The sequence below is a fragment of the Microcaecilia unicolor genome, chromosome 4 (genome assembly GCF_901765095.1).
Source record: "Microcaecilia unicolor chromosome 4, aMicUni1.1, whole genome shotgun sequence".
Classification (NCBI taxonomy): domain Eukaryota; kingdom Metazoa; phylum Chordata; class Amphibia; order Gymnophiona; family Siphonopidae; genus Microcaecilia; species Microcaecilia unicolor.
Genome location: NC_044034.1, coordinates 266,397,860 through 266,417,430, shown reverse-complemented (window position 1 = coordinate 266,417,430; position 19,571 = coordinate 266,397,860). Strand labels below are relative to the sequence as shown.

Below are 19,571 nucleotides of genomic sequence, written 5' to 3'. Positions count from 1 at the left end.
ACTATATTTTGGAACTCATTGTTGCAAGAAGAAGGCTCATGTGGATGCAGAATATATGCTTGCATTTAACACTGTGACAATGCAGAGTCAGGGGTCATTAGAGAGGGAGCATAATGAGAGAAATTTCCTATGGTGTTGGCTTATTTCAGTTAAAAAAAAAAAGGAGGGTGGGCTAGCAAGTTAAGACAGTGGTTCCACTGGACCACCAGGGCATTTTTGTTCAATGTGGGGGGATGGGATGGGGGAAGCTAGCGGTCCCACTGGACCACCAGGGTTTTTGTGTTTTTGGGGGGGGGGGCCTGGAGATCCACTGGACCACCAGGGTTTTTGTGTTTGGGGGGGGGGGGGGCGGGCGGGCTTCTGCTGTTTGACAGGTCTGGGCTTTTGACAGCCCAGACCTGTCAAACAACTTCTGCGGGAGGATTATGCCTTGGGCGCATACCCAGGCACAATCCTCGTGCAGAAGTACCCCGAGAATCAGAGCTAATAGCGTGCATAAATTTGCATGCTATTAGCTTTGATCATAGGGGTGTTATAGATCCATGCTGTTCCGGCACTGTTTATAGAGTGCTGTCTGGAACAGTGTGAGGCTTCTGATCATCAGTGCATTTCTTTGTGCTTTAGTCAAATTATTATAGGAGAATCCCTTACAATGCATATTCATTGCAGATATCTTGAAAACGTACCTTACTGGCTGGGTGTGCCCCTGATAAATGGGTTGAGAGGGGGTAGAGTTTGGGAATCCCCCAACCAAAGAGGCATTGTGCTACCTCTGAAGTTTCAGAAGCCTTGCTTAGTAGCTAAGAGAGGCAAGACTGTATCCCTGATAGGCAGCCACTAAATCTCAACTTGTTAACCTCCTGCACTATTCCACCAAGGATCATCATGAAATCAATTTCTTCTAAAACAAAAACAAAAAAAGAAGCCCCAAAATATGCCAATCTGGGAGGAAAAGAATTGGTGAAATCCCACTCCTCCCGAATACACAGTTAATATTATGAATAACCTGTCAGAATTTGCTACTTCAGCACAGAAGGATGCATTCTGATATCACCACCTTCCATGTGTCATAGCTACAGAATGCTTGTTTCTAGGAAACAGATGCCAAGTGTTACTCATTACAAGTGTGTCATTTGAAGGTTCTCTCTCACTCATCAGAGTGTCAATGTTAGTGCACTGATCATGATCACAGCTTTTCAAGAGAGGCAAGCCTTAAAGGAGAAAAGCCCTGTAGTCCCACCAGTAGGAAGAAATCTGAACACTGCTTCCTACAGTGTTCTATAGTAATGAAGTAAAAGTAACACATTACAATACTTAAGTAAGCTTTTCATTACTTTTACTTATTACCGAGTACATGAGAAGCATGAGCACTTTTACTTGTAACAAAGTATTACCTGAACCAGTTGTAAGTACTTTTACCTCATTAAATGCTGCTTTGTTACAAGTAAAAAGGCTGAAGTATTAAATTCTCCTCTTCCCCTCCTTCTTTACACATGGCTCTGACATTTTCCCTCCCACTTTCCCCCATGGGGTCCTTAAAATTTGCTTCAAGCCTTAACTGCTGTAGCTTCCCCTCTCCAGTCCGGTCTCTCTACTATATGGGCAACTGGGCAGTGCCCAGGGACCCAGAGGCTCTCTTCCCCCCTCCTCCACAAACTATAGCCCTCACCTTAGTCTCCAGCCCCCCTCCTGCATACCACAGCCCCCTTTGTTTCTAGCACCCCCTGTACACTACAGCCCCCCGAGCCTCAGTGAGCCCTCCCTGGTCCTACATTGAAGGGCCCTGGTGGTCTAATAGACTCTTTGGGGGCAGGAAAGAACCCCACCTCTTTTCTGCCTGCTGTCACTGCTCTGTCTGGCACCACCACATTTTCAAAAGGGCTGCCGAGTCAACCACGGAGTCTCAGCAGCCATTTTTTAAATGCCGCAGCACCAGGCAGAGTGGCGGCAGTAGGCAGGAACAAGTGGGGTCCTTCCCTGCCCCCAGAGGCCATTACACCACAAGGGCTCTTCAAGGTAGAACCAGGGAGGATCCACTAAGGTTCTGGGGGCTGTAGTGTGCAGGGAGTGTGTTGGAAACAAAGGTGGGGGGTTCGGCTGTAGTGTGCCAGAGGGATGCTGGAAACAAAAGTGGCCGGAGTGTGTGTGTGGGGGGGGGGGGGGGGGGGGGGGCTGGAAACAAAGGTGGCAGGTGTGTGTGCAGGGGGGTTGTAATGTGCGAAGAGAGCTGGAGTAAGTGGGAGGTAGTTTGGAAACAAAGGTGGATGGTGGATGTTTCTCTGTTGGGGCTGGAAACAAAGGTGGATGGGTGTGTGCGTGTGTGCATACCTTTTGGACAGGAGTGGGGGAGTGGCACGATGACGGGAGCAGCTGCATGGGATGGGGCGGGCAGTTGGGGGCCCGATGACCTTTACTGCTCAGGGGCCCAGATCACTGTCAGTCCTCCCCTGTCTCTCTCCATCTATCCTTGATTCCTCACTCCATGAGTCTAGCTTTACTCTCCGGGTCTCCCTCTCCTCATGTGGTTCTTAAAACTTGCCTTACATAGCTGTCAGCCACAGCTGTTAACACAGCAACCTCCCGCGCAGGCTATAAGGTCAAAGCAGTGAAAACAGGCAAACCTCTGGCAGATTATGGGACCTTCTGTCTGCCACATCCCACCCACGTGGAGGAGGGGGACATGGCAGACAGAAGGCATCATAACTCACCAGAGGTTGCCCATTCCCTGCTGAGACCTCGCAGCCCACCCAAGGTTGTTTGCGTTAACCGCTGTTTCCTTACCTGCTGGAGACTGCATATCAATCTTTACTACTGTAGCTTTACTCCTGGTTCTTTTTATGCTTTTAAAGCTTAAAAATATGATGGCAGGTCTATGACTGGGTGAAGGCTGGGAGGGGAGCTCAATGAGCAAGAGTGAGACTGGGCGAAGGGTGGGGGGTTATATGGGCAAGAGTGAGACTAGGTGAAAGATGGGGAGGGGATGATGGACTGTCATATTTTGCCACTAAAATTCGATGGTGTGTAAATTGGCCTTCCAAATGTTACAAAAGATTAAATGTGGCCTCCCCCGTGGAAAAAGGTTGGACACATTTGATGTAGACCTTCTCTTTCTCCTTCGCTTAAAGGGGTTGCAATCATCTTTTTCAAAACAAGTTTCAGCTGTTGTCAAAACATGTTTCCGTATCTTTTGGCAATTTTGGGGGGCATAGATCTTTTTTTTACTGAACCAGCACAACATACAGTGATGTTCATAAGTCCTGCATCACTGGACCAAAAGCTGGTTTTAGTCTTTTAAAACAAATGTTGAAGCCATGTAACCGAGTATTTTATGATGTTTTGTTCTGTAGTTACATGTAATAATCCTGCTCCAGGCTGCAACTGACTCTGAGCTTTGTCATTGGCTGTCATCTGGATATTGCCACTGCTAACTTGTGCCACAGATTCTCAATCAGTGTTCCTTTTATTTTATGTTTGATTTTAATTCTAATTGATGTCAATTACTGTGTTCATTACTGTGATACAACTACCATTAGTAGTATATCAAATTTAATAAACAAATACACATTTTGTAGTCACAGTTCTTTTTACTCAAAAAGTATATTAGACACTTTTTTTTCTTTTACCTGAGCAAATTTTAATCTGATTTTCATTGTGCTTTTTACTTACATATCAAAATATGCATTTACTTTTACTTAAGTAATTTGATCTAATACTTTAAACAACACTGGCTCACTTAGCTCCTGAGAACCAATTAATGCTAAGAGATTGGAAGTAAATAGCTATGTTGAGAAGATCTTTTCAAAAGGTACAGAAGGCAAGAAAGGAGAATTGAGATGACATACAAGGCTCATCTCCTCCTTCATCCTTGTGTGTGGTTCTTCTTTGGCCTCTAAATCTAACATCTGTGTTATTGTCTACATCTTTGTGGCGCTCCTTCCATTATCCTTTCAGATGCACCAAAGAAAGGTAGATATATTTTTACATTGCTTCTTGCATTTGTAAAGCACTATGACACAACACAAGTCTTTCTAAACTTATGCCCTCAACACAGTATGAAAATTTTGTTTGGGATGGTCCACCCAGGGTATCTCTGAAGATAATCAGAGGACCTGCATTTACCTTCAAATCCTCTAGCATACAGCTGGCTAAGTGAACCATCTAGATAGAGAAGCAAACTCATAGGCCAATGATCAGAAGCTAACGTGGGTGCTAGAGACTATTAGCATTACAATTTAGATTGTTATTATTACAATTTAGATTGTAAGCTCTGTTGAGCAGGGACTGTCTTTTTCATGTTAATTTGTACAGCACTGCGTAAGTCTTGTAGCGCTATAGAAATGTTTAATAGTAGTAGTAGTATTAGCGCCATACTTGCGCCCACATTTGCTACTGCCCCATGATCAGAGCCGAGTGTGTGAAACGCGCTCATGGGATCTGACCTCAAGTAGCATGCAAATGCATGTTAAACAGGGTTCTTAGCGCAAGTAGCAGGCAAATGCATACTAAATGTATTCCTTGCCAATGATCAGCGGGCAGCGCACCAAACCAAACCCTCGGAGCTGGAGTTAGGGTTTGCGGAACATTAGGGAGGAATGGTGAGCCCTGTCCAGCATACATTTGCATGCTAGCAGGCCCCCCCCCATCCCATTCACCCCTGCAGAAGCCCCGGGCCCCCACCCCAGCTGGTGACAGTGGCGACGCAAGGGCTGGAGGTCCACTCAGCCACCGACACAAATTCACCCCCCTAAAAATAAAAGCCCTGGTGGCTGCAAACTCGAGCACCCCCAAACTTGGTGGCCTAGCAGCTTGCCCTCAGTACCTTAACAGTGGAGGAGGGAGTGTAGTAGTAGCGCACATAAATTTGCATGCTATTATCTCTGATGATACTCTGATCATAGGGGCAGTAAAGCCCCTGCGCTGTTCAACTGCTATTTTTAGAGCACTGTTTGGAATAGTGAGGGGCTTTTGCTCATCTGCCCATCAGTCCTCAGCAAACCTGAGGATTTCAATGCAGAGAATGTGACAATTACAATTGATGCTGCTAGACACATCCAAGCTCTACTGATGAAAAGATGACTGAGAGAGGTGGGCACACTACAAATTAGTGGAAGAACTGCATTATAAAGACGAGGAAAGAAAATGATGCTAAGAGCCGGAAGCACAGAGGCCAAGGCAAGAAGAGCAGTGAAGGATGAAAAACATTAAGCCTTGGAAGGAAAGTCATGAGGGAGTGTATAGGGAGGGGGTTGTTGAAGGTATGTATCAAGATGTGGAGAGCAGGCATCGTTAGGACATGCATGTACAGCTCTTCTAAAAATCACATGCTGTTGCCATGGGTGTTTTACGTTTAAGATTATCATTGTGTGCTATTGTAATTGTGGCAAGGACTGTGAGAGAAGCAGAGTGAGACAAATCAAACTAAAGTTTGGTAATATTCAGCAAGATAATAATATAAAACATTGTTTTATTTTAAAAATTGCTGTGAGTCAGCTTGCTCAAACCCCATGGCTTGTGAGTGTTAAGAATAGAAGGGAGTAGGTTGAGGCAAATTGCTAAGAAGTAGAATTGATTTTACTAGAAAGATTCTATTAAAATAAGAGGGAATATATGAAATGAAATTAGATCAGAAGTTCCCAAGCTGAGTTGCAATCCTAAATGCAGTCACAAAATCTTCCAGTGGGGTTCTGAGTAGTCCTGATGACATTTTTAAGTCAAGCACACAGCCACTTCTATGCCACCAGCATCTGGGGTGTGCAACTTAGTGGGAGACGATAATAAATCATACTTTCAAAAAAGCAGCTAGGCTGACAAAAAACAAATCAACAGCTTTCCAGAGTAACTAATCAGGAGACAGCTTACATGTGGATTCCTTCTGCCATGAAATGAGACCTCTGAGCAGTGTTTGCCACTGTGTAGATCATGAGACTTGGACTTCTCATCCCATGCAGAGAAGGGTGTGGGCCAGTTCTGGTGGTATGTGAATGACATCCATTAGGTTCCCTATTGCCTGAGACCACTGGGAAGCTAAGGCCCACTGGGCTTCGCCATGGGCGTGACATGCACGGTGGAGACCATGAGATCCATTAGTCTCAACATTTGCCAAGTTGAAACCTGCTGGCTGCTGCAGACCTGTGAGGCAAGCGTTACTAAGTATCCACTCTTGCTTGAGGAAGCGAGGCCCGAGCCTGCACTGTATCTAGCAGGGCTATGTACACCAAATTGACCAACTGGTTGTAGATAGGACTTGAAGAAACTGATGACAAACCCCAGTATCTCCAATACCTCATTGACTCCTTCCTGAGATGTGCTCTTGACCAGCCAATCATCCAGGTAGGGAAACACATACACTCCCAGTCTGCGTAGATATGCTGCAACTACCGCCAGACACTTGGTAAAATCTCTGGGTGAAGATGCCAGGCCAAAAGACAGAACGCGATGCTGGTAGTGGCATTTCCCTACTCAAAATACTTCCTGTGACTTGGAAGTATTGAAATGTGGGTATAGGTATCCTTCAAGTTCAGAGAACATAGCCAGTCGTTTTCCAGAATTAAAGGAAGAAGTGTGTCCAGGGAAAGCATCCTGAACTTTTCCTTGACTAGGAATTTGCTCAGGGTCCTTAAATCTAGGATGGATCAGTATTTCCCCATTTTTTTGTTCACAAGGAAGTACCTAGAATAGAATCCCTTCTCTTCTTCTCCTGGTGGTACGGGTTCGACCACTCGAGCCTGTAGAAGGGCGGAGATTTCCTCTGCAAGTATCTGCTTGTGCTAACAGCTGATGAAAGATGCTTTCGGTGGGCAATTTGGAGATCTCTGATGCCAATTCAGTACATAACCGAGACGAACTATCTGAAGAACCCACCGGTCGGACGTTACAAGGGGCCATCTGTGTTGGTAAAAAAATGAGCTTCCCTCCAACCGGAAAGCGTCCGGGGCAGATACTGTTTGTGCGGCTATGCTCTGCTGGAGCCAGTCAAAAGCCTGTGTTCTGCTTCAGGGCCGGCGGAACTCGATAAGCATGGTAAGCATGGTAGGGGGGCACGGACCCTGGAGGGTGCCACCAGCCATGCTTACCGCAACCCAGGTGGCTCACCTGCTGGCAGCTCTCAGATCCCACGTGCCCGCCCTCAGCTCCTTGACAGCCTCCTTTCGTTCCTGCTGCCCTGGGGGGGGGGGGGGTAAATATTTTATTTTACCTCAAGTCGCAGTGACAGCAAAGCAGTGAAAGCAGGAGCACACTCGTCTCTAGCCTTCCCTTCCCTCTCAGTGTCCCGCCTTCCTCTGATGTAATTTCCTCTTTCACAGAGGGCGGAACACTGAGAGGGAAGGGAAGGCTAGAGACGAGCGTGCTCCTGCTTTCACTGCTTTGTCGTCGCTGCGACTTGAGGTAAAATAAAATATTTAAACCGCCAGAGTGTCAGGAACGAAAAGGGGGATGTTGGGGGAGAAGAGAGTGGGCAGGTGGGGCTGGAACCGGAACTCGGGGGCTGAAAAGGGGGGCAGGTGTGGGCTGCAGCGAGTCATTGGATATGGATGGGAGGGGAGGATAGGGGCAAAGGAGAATCGCTGGACATGGATGGGAGGGCAGGGGAGAGAGCAGAATTGCTGGGCACAGATGGATGGAGGGGGGCAGGGGAGAGAGAATTGCTTGATGGATGGATGGAGAGGGCAGGGGTGAGAGAAGAGTTGCTGGATATGGATTGATAGAGGAGAGTTGCTGGACATGGATGGAGGGGAGGGCAGGAGAAATTCTGGACATGATAGGGGCAAAGGAGAATCGCTGGACATGGATGGGAGGGGAGAGAGGAGAAATTGCTGGACATGGAGGGCAGGTCCCAGGGAGAGAGGAGAATTGCTGGGCACAGATGGATGGAGGGGGGCAGGGGAGAGAGAGCTACTGGATATGGATGGACAGCTGGATGGAGGGGAGGGGAGAGTTGCTGGACATGGATGGAGAGGAGGGCAGGAGAAATTCTGGACATGGATGGAGGGAAGAGAAGACAGGAAGGAGATGCAGGAGAGAGGAGAAATGCTGGACATGGATCGAGTGGAGGACAGAGAAGAGAGGAGAAATGTCAGACAGGGATGGAGGGAAGGAGATGCACATGGATGGAGGGGAAGGGAGAGAGAAGAAATACTGGACATGGATGGAGGGGAAAGAAGACAGAGGAAGGAGAAAATAGGCAGAAGCTGGATCCACTCTATACCTCCTTCAGTCAAGTCTGCGGAGTACCCAGCTTTTACTTATGGATGTAGGGCAAGAAATGAAGAAGAAAGGAGGAAAATAAAGAAATAATGGAAAGGAAGCCCTGGAAATGGAGTTAAGAAAACAGATAGAGAGCAGAAGAATCAGATACTGGGACCAACATGATCAGAAAAACAGTCACCAGACAACAAAGGTAGAAAAAAATCATTTTATTTTCATTTTAGTGTTTGGAATATGTCCGCTTTGAGAATTTATATCTGCTGTCTTATTTTGCAATGTACAACAATGTATTTCTTTCTGTTTTTCACTGGTATTGTGCTGCAAGCAGAGTCTAACTTCTTAGGATTTCAGATTATTTTTTGAAGAATTTGAAGAGGGGCTATCTCTGTTCTTTATGTGTGACTGCAAGGCCAAGTGTCTGAATAGGGATCTGTTTGTTAGGTTCTGAGATTTTGATAACATATTGTTTCAGGTTTCGCAAGGCTGTTCTCCTAATTCCTGGTCTGTATGTTAATTTGGTTTGTGTCATTTTGGGTATACTGGAGCTGTAACAGTTACAGAAATTATTTATAATGAAAACAAAAAAAAACACAAGTTGTTTTTCTTCTCCTATACTGATGTAATATTTTCAATGATGACTGTTTATATGTGCCATGGCTGGTAAAAGGGGTATGGCTACTGTGGGTGTGACTAGGGGCAGACCATAGTAATCCCGCCCCGGATGGGTAGGGGTGCAGACTAATAGGCTGCAGGAGGGCGCCAGAAACCCTAGCACCAGCCCTGCTTTAACTGGGGAGTTGGCTGGGATTTCTAAGACGGGTCTGGTGAGGCCTGGGATGCTTAGCCCATATCGCCTGAATGAAACAAGTAGTAGTAGGAATGCCAACTAGACCCGGTTAAAAATCTTGCTGAAGAAGATGCAGGAGGAGTACACTGAGAGAGTTGAATAGTATCCGTATGTTTCTTAATAAGGTAGTAACCTCCTCCTCTTTCTCTCCAAACAAGTTGTCCCCTTCGCATGGCACGTCCGACAACCTTTCTTGAACTGCTGGTTCAAGGTTAGAATCATGTACCCATGAGAATCCGTGCATCCCACACCCATGCCAGAAAGAGTCTGGTCGCAACATCAAAAATGTCATAGGCACCCCTGGCCAGACTATACCTACGTTACATCTGCTTCTTGGCCAGCTGGTGAAGCTCTGCGGCCTGCTCCGAAGGGAGACAGTCCACCACAGTCAGTGTACTGCTCACCAGAGACTCCAAGTAAAGGCTTGTGTGTAAAGCTGGTAGGACTGGGTGCAGTCAACCAACATTGAGGCCTGAAAAGTCTTCCTCCCAAATAAATTCAAAGTCCTAGCCTCACATCCCACAGGCACCGAGACGTGAGACTGAGAACTCTTGACTCGTTGGAGACTAGATTCGACCACCATGGAGTTGTGCGGCAATTGTGCCTTCTCAAATCCGAGAGCCTTCTGGATACGATACTGCGTATCCACCTTCTTAGGTGCAACCTGCACTGTGAGGGGAGACTCCCAGTTCTTCAGCAGTGCGTCCTTAAAGATAGGGTGCATTGGTATTGTGACCCCATTCTTAGGAGGAGACTTATAGTCCAGAACAGATATCTCTGCTCTGGGCTTCTCCTCCATCACCACCTTAAATGGGATGGCTGCAGCCATCTCCCTCACAGAACTAGAGAAAGAGAGCACTTCTAGTGGAGATTTTCATCTCTCTTGAAGAGGAAAGGGATCAGATGGAATTCTATATGACTCCTCCTCCAAGAAGTAATGTGGATCTTCATCTGACTCCCATGAGCGGTCCAAATCAGATGTCACCATACCCAGGTGCATTTTGAATTAGTCTCAGCCTAGTGCAATGATGTCCACACTCTGACGTACTTCAAGATGCAACCTTACCCTTAGACTCCAGGGAAGCTTCCTCCCCTGATGTTGAAGATGCCGAAACTGTATGGGTCCTTGGTGCCCTGACCGGTTCCGGGGCCTGCTACCAGCACCCAGTGTCGTGGCAGGTGCAGACCCACTTGATGCCGGTTCACTCCCAGTGGACGCCAAAGTTGGAGCAGCCATGGAGGTCGATGCCACTTGTGCCAAAGTCAATGGTCCGGCCTTCAAGGAGCCAAAAATATGCTCCATTTGAGCTAGTCGCATCTACTGAGTTCTCACCTGCATTTTCAAACAGAGATCACAATCAGAGGGGTCATGATCTGGCCCAAGGCACCAGATGCACCAATTGTGCAGGTCCGTGGCAGAAATCACATGTCTACACTTGGCACGCCTCTTGAAGCCACTGGGGGTATTCTGTGACATTGAAAAAAGTCTCTCGGCTAAATTAAACTCCTCAGTCTTGAAAAGTTAAAAAATGTGCAGTGTTCAAATTGAGGACAGGGATGTCGCCTAATCATGCAGCTGCATCGAAAAATAAAGAAAGCATTAAGAGCTTAAAAAATCTAATAAAATATGAGCAGTTAAGGAAAAAAATAAACCAGAAAAACCTGCATGAAGTCCGATAAAACTGCAGCATGAGGAAGAGAACATAGAATACATCCTCTCAGCTTCCTGGAAAAACAAAGACTGGATGACCCGTGCTCACGCGTCAGGCAGGAAAGCACCAGTGGTGGGATGCTGCTACAATTTTCCACTTACTCGCTAGTCAGCATCCACACCAGGCTCCATCATATGACATCACCCAAATGAAGGCCTGCTTGTCCTCGGAGAATATGCCTACTGTGATGCACTTTATAGAATTCTGCCCCTCACCCTTAAGAATAGTCCCATAGACAGCCTGATCCATTTTAACAGCATTAGTCCCACCCAGAAGGGTGGAGCCTTGACCAGGAAGAATATAAGACAGGGCCTGACTAAGGTTAAGGAGGCCCAGAGAGAAGGTGTCAAAGCCCCAGGGTATGTCACCACAATCTATGATTAAGAATTGTGACCTGGCTGAGGTAAGCCGCTTTTGTTTCTTGTCAGTTTGAGACTGACAAGCCTTGCTCTGGGGTCTGGCTAGAACTAGACCCTAGTACTCAGAGAACTGAGACAGACTCACAGGCTGTTTTGGGGTGGGACCACCCTAACAGCCACAGACTGTGTTCAGGCCTTGCTAGCCTGAGCCTTGCTTAAGACTGGTTATTGAACTGCTGAGATATTTTTCCCTGTGTTCCCGGCCCTGTGATGTTAGCAGGCTTCAGGATCCAATTAAATACATGCTTGTTTTCATTTATATCCCTTTGTCCGGTTGTGCTATTCCAAATGCCCGCCTTCACTCCTCGCTCAGGGTATCACATCTTCACACTATTTTTTTTTTAAATTTTTTTATCATTTTACTTAATTACATTCACATTTATCACGTAAATGTAAGGAAAAACAGAAATTAATATAAGGGAAAAGAAAAAATATTTTCTCTCAACAATCAAACATATAAACGGCAAGTGACCGACTCACCTGCAAATGCGCAGTACAGTTGGAACGCTGAGAGTGTAGAAGTCCAAGCCCCGCCTCCACCAGCAGTACAGCCCAATAGGGAGGAGGGCATGGACATGGAAATCGGAGGAGGAGGGAGCAGGGAGGGAAGGAGGGGGCAGAACTGAGGGAAACAGACGCTGGGGGGAGGGCAGGGGAGAGAGCAGGATTAGTGGACTGGGGAGGCCATAGGAAAACAAAAAACTAGCCCGTTGTTACGGGCTTAACGGCTAGTATATATAATTGTCCACAATTGGGGGATCCAAGATCAGGAAAACAATCTCAAAGAAAATAAGAAAAACACCAAGTGGTTAATCTTACAAATTCATATTTTCTGAGGGAGGAAGGTTAATCGGTAATTGCAGCCGGTACAGTGGTAACTAAAGGAAGTTGCTGCAGAGGGTTCTTCATCTGTTCTTTTAACTCCACAAACTCTTGTAATTTCTTGGGTTCAACAAATAAGTAATAAGGAAATAAAACACTTACAAGGGAATCGCTCTAGAAAGGTCCCACCTAGGGCAATGATTCTTGGCTTAAAAGCCAAGAGTTCACACCTCCTAGTCTGCGATTCCCTTGATATATCAGGAAATATATTTATCTTTGAACCCAAAAAACTATCAGTCATGTATCGGAAATACAAATTCAAAACATTGTTTCTATCTAAACCAAAGCAAAAGTCAGTAGTAATATAACTCTATATATAGGGTATTTTAGGAAGATTTAGCATTCTCAAGTTACTTTTCCTTAATTGGTTCTCCAGAAGTTCCACTTTTTTACAAGAAGCATGACTGTCCTTCATTACTAGATTAACTGATTTTCGTAGCGAAACCATTTCCGTAATCAAAGTCTCTATTTTTATATCTTGGATTTCCACTTTGTTAGATAAGTGTTGATATAATCACATATTTATTCCTGAAAATATTTTGACATCTGAAGAAGAGAATTATTCACACTCTGCAGCACTTCCCATAGTGCGTCCATTATGACATTTTTTGGCTTCACCAGGTCCAATTTCTCCACAGGAACCGCTCCAGATATCTTCGGGGGAAAGAGCTCACTCTCCAATCCCCCAGTTGGTTTATTATCCGGAGTCAATGCTGCGCCAGGACCTCCTCGGATCGCGTGAGAATTCTAACCCACTTTGGGCGTTTCCACTGTCGACCTCCATAGCGAAGCGTTACTGTTTCCAGGTCTTGGAGACGTCATGCCAACAGGGGGACTCAAAGTCACTCCCTCTCCACTGAGATTTGGCGATACAGCCTTGCTGTTCCCCGAAGCAGGAACCAATATCCCCAACGTTATGACCCCGAATCTCTCCAAAGTAGACTGAGAAGTGGTGGGAACCCCAGTCGTGTTGGTTCGAGGAGGACAACACCACGGCTTTGCCTTTTTTCTTCCCCATTCTCTGGGGAGCGCGCCTACTTCTTCAGGTATTCTGATGTAAAACGGGAACTCAACTAACGTATGTCCTCCCTCGACACCATCTTGGATCCTCCAGTTTGGGACACTCTTTGTCTGGTTTCTCCTCAGAGGCCTGTCTGATATGGGTAACCCTTCAGCATAGCCCTCTAAGTCATTGAAACACGGAAGCCCCTCCACCACTTACAAGGTGGTGTCCCTTCGGAGGGTCTTCACACTATTGTAGGGAATTCAAGCCATCTACTGATTATATTTGACAATACATCAAATCCTGAAATAAACATAATTTTGTGTACTTATATTGTAAACCCCTTTTTATTTCAACATCTTTATTCATTGGCATCTCCTTATTCACTAACATAGCACCAGTTGCCTATATTGATGTTCCCATACGTTTAACTATTTATATATGTGTAAGCCATGGCATTTTCTTCTGAGGCTGGTTGATATGTATAACTAGATGGTTTTTTAAAACAAAAACCTCTGTCCTAAACATTATCTTGCTATGTATTTTTTTTATTTATATATTTGTTAAGTTCCTTATGTGTAGCCAAAACACAAGTCATATAGAAGGAATGCAGATATCTGTCTTTGGTCTTGCAATATCTGTGGAGATCTGTTCTTCTGTGCTTTGGATAGTAATAACTGCCATGGGGTTAAGGTTAATAAGTACATAAGTACATAAGTAGTGCCATACTGGGAAAGACCAAAGGTCCATCTAGCCCAGCATCCTGTCACCGACAGTGGCCAATCCAGGTCAAGGGCACCTGGCACGCTCCCCAAACGTAAAAACATTCCAGACAAGTTATACCTAAAAATGCGGAATTTTTCCAAGTCCATTTAATAGCGGTCTATGGACTTGTCTTTTAGGAATCTATCTAACCCCTTTTTAAACTCCGTCAAGCTAACCGCCCGTACCACGTTCTCCGGCAACGAATTCCAGAGTCTAATTACACGTTGGGTGAAGAAAAATTTTCTCCGATTCGTTTTAAATTTACCACACTGTAGCTTCAACTCATGCCCTCTAGTCCTAGTATTTTTGGATAGCGTGAACAGTCGCTTCACATCCACCCGATCCATTCCACTCATTATTTTATACACTTCTATCATATCTCCCCTCAGCCGTCTCTTCTCCAAGCTGAAAAGCCCTAGCCTTCTCAGCCTCTCTTCATAGGAAAGTCGTCCCATCCCCACTATCATTTTCGTCGCCCTTCGCTGTACCTTTTCCAATTCTACTATATCTTTTTTGAGATACGGAGACCAGTACTGAACACAATACTCCAGGTGCGGTCGCACCATGGAGCGATACAACGGCATTATAACATCCGCACACCTGGACTCCATACCCTTCCTAATAACACCCAACATTCTATTCGCTTTCCTAGCCGCAGCAGCACACTGAGCAGAAGGTTACCAACCAGGTTAATTTATTCTATTCTATATGGAGATTTATAATCTACTTTTAAGCCATAAGGTGTAGAGCGGAGAACAAACAAGAAACTTCCCAATTAGTTTTCCAGCTCAGGACTGTGTATGATCTTCAAGTATTCTGTTTGATCTGTTACAATAAACGAAGCATCGGCCAGTTTTCTCCATAGCTATTGTCTGTACATATGTCTTTATTATTGTCTTTTATGTTTAAGTACTTAAGTCAAAGGTTGGGGGGGGAGAGAGGAGTGGAAGACAGTGGTGCAATTACATTCGAGCAGGTGGGGCCAGCTCAGATCCCTGTGCTAGGTACAAGTGTGAGGGCCAAAGCCAGAGCACTCCACCCTCTGGCAGCACCTTGGGGCTTATAAGAGCTGGGGATAGGTTTTTGTTCAAATCCCAAAACATGAAAGTTTTGTGGCTTAGGGTTGGTTTGGCTGGTGTTGGGAAGTAGTACTCAAAAGTCTCACCTCCAAGGCCCAGGCCTGGTTCTTGTTCCTCAGAGGAAGCTTACCCACCCACCCACTTCTCTCACTTAAGACAGGAGGAGGTGGGATTATTCTGATCCTACTGGCATGCTAGAAGTAGTTCACATTGTGACAGCTGGGGGCAGGGATGTGCTGGTAAATTTTTTAACAATGGGCTCTCTCTCCGGTCATAGCCAGCCCTGAAATTGGGGGGGGGGGGGGGGGGGGGGGGGGGCAGGGATGAACTGAAGGGGCAACGCATACCTCTCTCCCCCTCCCCTCGACTACTGTGTAGATACACTAGGCATACCTTTGCTGGCAAGAATGCTGTGCCCCACCAACCAATAGATGGACTGCTCTGAGCAGCACACTGGGGCTTCTCACGCATGCACAAGAAGTCCCAGCCTGCTGCACAGAGCTGGAAACAAGGAGCGGGGAGCAGCAGCAGTCTATTTACTTGGCTGGCGGGGCTCAGCATCCCCAAAAGAGAATTCAGGAGGGGGTCTGAGCACACATTTTGGGAGCCAGTTGTTAAAGTAGCCATAATGGGGGGGGGGGGGGGGGGGTTCTTTAACAACCGGCTCCCAAAGTTCTTTAAAAAAAAACCTAACAGATGGCTCTTGCAAGCCTGCTCCAACACACCACTGGCTGGGGGACACCGGAGGTATTTTGTAATTTTTTTTTTTTTTTTTTGGGGGGGGGGGGGGGGGGGGCTTTAAGGCAATGTTCTGAAACTGATCCCTCAAACCACACACATACACATGAACCTTCCCATCCTGCTTCCCCCTTCTCCAATAGCAAATCCCCACCTCTGAGAATATACCCCTCCTCCCAAACTTCCCTCACCTACCCACTTGTAACACCCCCACCCCCCCGGGCCTACCTTAAGCTCCCTGGTAGTATAGTGGGGTAGGCTGGTGGTTCCAGCTGTAAAGTGGTTGCAGAGAGGGGGTGGTCTGTTGTGTGTGTGGGTGCTGAGAAGGTGGTATAGGAATTGGGGGTGGGGAGGGGGAATAACTGATCCCATTATGTAGATGCCTGCAACACATGTCTAGTGAGACCCGGGTATTCAATGCCGGTGTCCAGACATGGCCTAGCAATTCAATATCCGGAACTAATTCAGTCAGTGCTTAAAAAAAACACTGACTGCTGCAGGCTGAATGTTGACCGGTAAGGAAATAACTCATTCTTGCCCTCTGTATTTTTATGTCTTTTGCTATAAAGTATCTAATCTGTGCTCCAAAATGCCATCAACCCATCTCTCTAAAAGAACTACAATTAAAATGACTGTTATTCAAATATTAAAACAAGAATAAAATCCTGTTAAATGTATCAATCATGAGTAAAGGTAGAGAGAGAAGGCAGTTTTGTAGATGAAAAAGCAGAATTCAAGAAAATGTGGAAGCATTCAGAGATCTCCATGTTCTCCAAGTACCACAGGTCCAATTCATATATTTCAAGATGGCTGATATGCTCCACAGAAAGGATATGTGCACCAGAAAAAGAAGAATTGGCCATTCCATACCAAAATCACTAAGATTTGAATTATCTTCCAACTGCTTAAAGAATTCCTCTGAATGAAAAATGACTGTGTCATAAAAAGGCAAATGTACATTAGGATACAATACTGTGTTTAAGTTTTTACTAATTAATGTCTGACACCAGCCCTTATTTACAAACCATCAGACAAAAATATTTATTGAACAGGTTGCCATGTAGCGGCGGGGATGGGGGAGCAAGTTTCTCTTTAGGAGAAAGCTGGTGATGCTTAGAGCACAGGAATTTATAGCTGCAGTATTTTGTAGGATGGCATATGGCAGTACACGGTTGAAACAAAAACTCTTGAAGCAAACAGTTGAAAAATCGGAACCCCACCAAAGAAGATTTGGAGGCTTCTGTGAGAAAAAGTCAAACAGGAATGGAGCCATAGGTGGTATAATTTTCTTTGTGAGTTTGTGATGTTTATATATTAAAAAAAAAAAAAAAAAAAATGAATCCTGAATTTCATTTGAGAACAGTTGGACAAGACTGTGGTCAGTCTGTGGTAAGCAGTATGTATAGTTGCTCCACAAGCTTCACGAGTTTCATCCCAAGCTCAGCATATGCGGAGAATCAACACACCGTAGACAGCGAAGGAAATGGATTTTGCTTACTGACCACTAGCTTCTGATGCTGATGTGATATATATCCTTTAATGTGACCCTGGAAAAGGGGAACACTGTCAGTACAGAAATAGACAACACTGAGCTTTTACTTTAATTAACATTCCTCCCCAGCAAAATAAACACCAACCCCCCCTCCCCCCAAAAAAACAACAAAAAAAAACCAAAACCATACTCACACACATAGTGCCCAGACCAGAAGTACACAACACCAGTTCACCTCCAGCGAATGTGCTAAGCTTTGATAGCACGTGTCAAAATATGAAGGAAACTAACAAAGGAGCTCTTTTACTAAGCCGTGGCAAAATCTGGGCTTAGCATGTCCTAATGTGGGGCTTTGCCACGTACTAAACCCATTTTTACCTCAGTGATAAAATAGGGTTTTTCCATTTTTTAATTTGCAGAGTGTGCACCACGGTTGTCATTAGTGCATGGCAACTGCAAATAAATAACGCAGGAGAACTTACCGCCTTCTGTTTATGAGCGCGGTAATATGAATGCACTAATTGTTTAGTGCTTCCGTGCCCACTCTTCGCCTATGACACATCCCTTCAAAAATAATGTTTTAATGGTTTATGTGCGATTACCACACGCAAAAGGGGAAATTAACAAAGATGCTTTAGCGCATCCTGCAGTAAGCATTTTGGTATGCTAAGCCTGCATTATGGCTTAGTGAACCTTACTACAAGGCCTCATGGCAATTTATTATTGGCAGAAATTACCAGAAGAAACAACTTCATCTTCCATTCAAGACACAAAATATGAAGACAAAATCTCTGATGCTTACTTTTTATGGAAATTAAGTTAAGTATAATACAAGGGCTAAAGTAGAAGAAATGGGAAACCCCGTCTTGACTGTCAATAAAAACAAACTCTTGATGAGGTAAGGGAGTTTAACTTTTCAATAAAATACACGCTAATTAATGAGTGCTGCTTGGTTTATACCTTACCAGACCGGGTTATCTTGTTTCAATGGTGGTACCCTACTGCCCCCTCTAGAAATTTGAGATCTTCTCAGGAGCAATTGATTTTAGCTTCTCCTATCAAAATGAGACTGGAGGGGGTTAGATGACTGACCTTTTTATAAATGATCCAAAATGGATCTTAGGATGGAAAGCACCTTGAAAAACTTCAAGAGGAGTGTAAAAACCTGGCAATATTTAATTCAAGGTATCTGGTGAATTAAACTGCTGTGTCTATTAGTGATATTGTTCTGTTCCTTTTGTGCTCTTTTATGTTTTGACAATGGTAACTTCCTCCGATATGTTTTTTTTATAGTTTGATAGAATGTTTTTAGTTATTGTTTTTAAGGTACTATGATATTGTTTTCCCTGATGGAGACTGTACAGTATATTGCTCTGCTGTTTTTGTATTGACTGTAGAAGCAAAGCAAAGCTAGCGCTAGCACTATGCCTAGCCATCCAAGTGACTACATGGACCACATGACATACATGGTCCTACATATATGGCACTATCCATTATCAAGAACCTGATTGCAATGTGCAAACTCAGATATTTCTTCTATAAAGACTCTAAGACGTTGTGGAGACATCAAGTCCAACAGAAGAATAACAACTCTTGTTTACTGTACAGAAGCTGCTGATAAAAGACAGTTATCAGCATTGATAGGGTTATTATCAGAATTGACATCAATGCAGGACACTTTGACCTATTTGTTTATGTTCCTAAGAACAGAACATATGTCAGCAATGGAGAGAAGGCTCCCGATTTCTCCTTAAAGAGCTACGTGTCAACATCACATCTGAGGGGCGAAATCTGCGAGGGACCAGACTGACATCTGAAGGACTACATCTGATCATATATGTGCCATGTATAGTGCTCTGGGGTAAGAATGAATCTTTATATTTTAGAGTCTAGCTAGGGATATATATACGTTTCCTCCAAGCTATCTCTTGATTTTGTTACGTTTCCTCCAAGCTATCCCTTGTTTTTGTTCCTGTTTACTTTATACCATTTGCTGCTACTGTAAATAAAATAAAACTCTATTTTTATAATATTTGGGTGTGGAGTTAGTTTCTTCTATTATACTGGCGCAGTGGGCTTGGGTCTAAGGATAAGGGGTGATACATTTGCTTCTGATACTTCTCTGACAAAGGCTAGGCTGGTTTGGGACTTATTTTTATACTGTCAGGTACCCCAAGACACCCTAAAAAGAGTGTTATCTGTTTTGCTCCCACACAGCAAATGTTGATCCATTGTAAAGTGTAAACTCATCAATATAAAAGTTTTATTAACTCATTTTGAATTAGCCTGTGTACAGCTTTAGATCCCCTGACTCTTACTTATAGCTTTGTTTGAGCTCTGTGTTTGCCAGTATAACCATTTGTTTATGTATTTTTAAAAAACAACAAAAAAACATTTCTAAGCCACCTTCTCAGTATACATAAAACAAA

The 19,571-nt window shown here is 44.7% G+C and overlaps 1 protein-coding gene across 1 annotated transcript in view; it reads right to left on the bottom strand.

Annotated features, from left to right (window-relative positions):
• Nucleotides 1-16,421: 16,421 nt before the first annotated feature.
• The window catches only part of PCID2 (PCI domain containing 2), a 55,504-nt gene continuing 52,354 nt past the window's right edge, over nt 16,422-19,571 (bottom strand). Inside the window, 1 exon segment of the mRNA XM_030201520.1 lies at nt 16,422-17,197. Coding sequence (XP_030057380.1) covers nt 17,108-17,197 — 90 coding nt within the window. The 3' untranslated portion in view covers nt 16,422-17,107.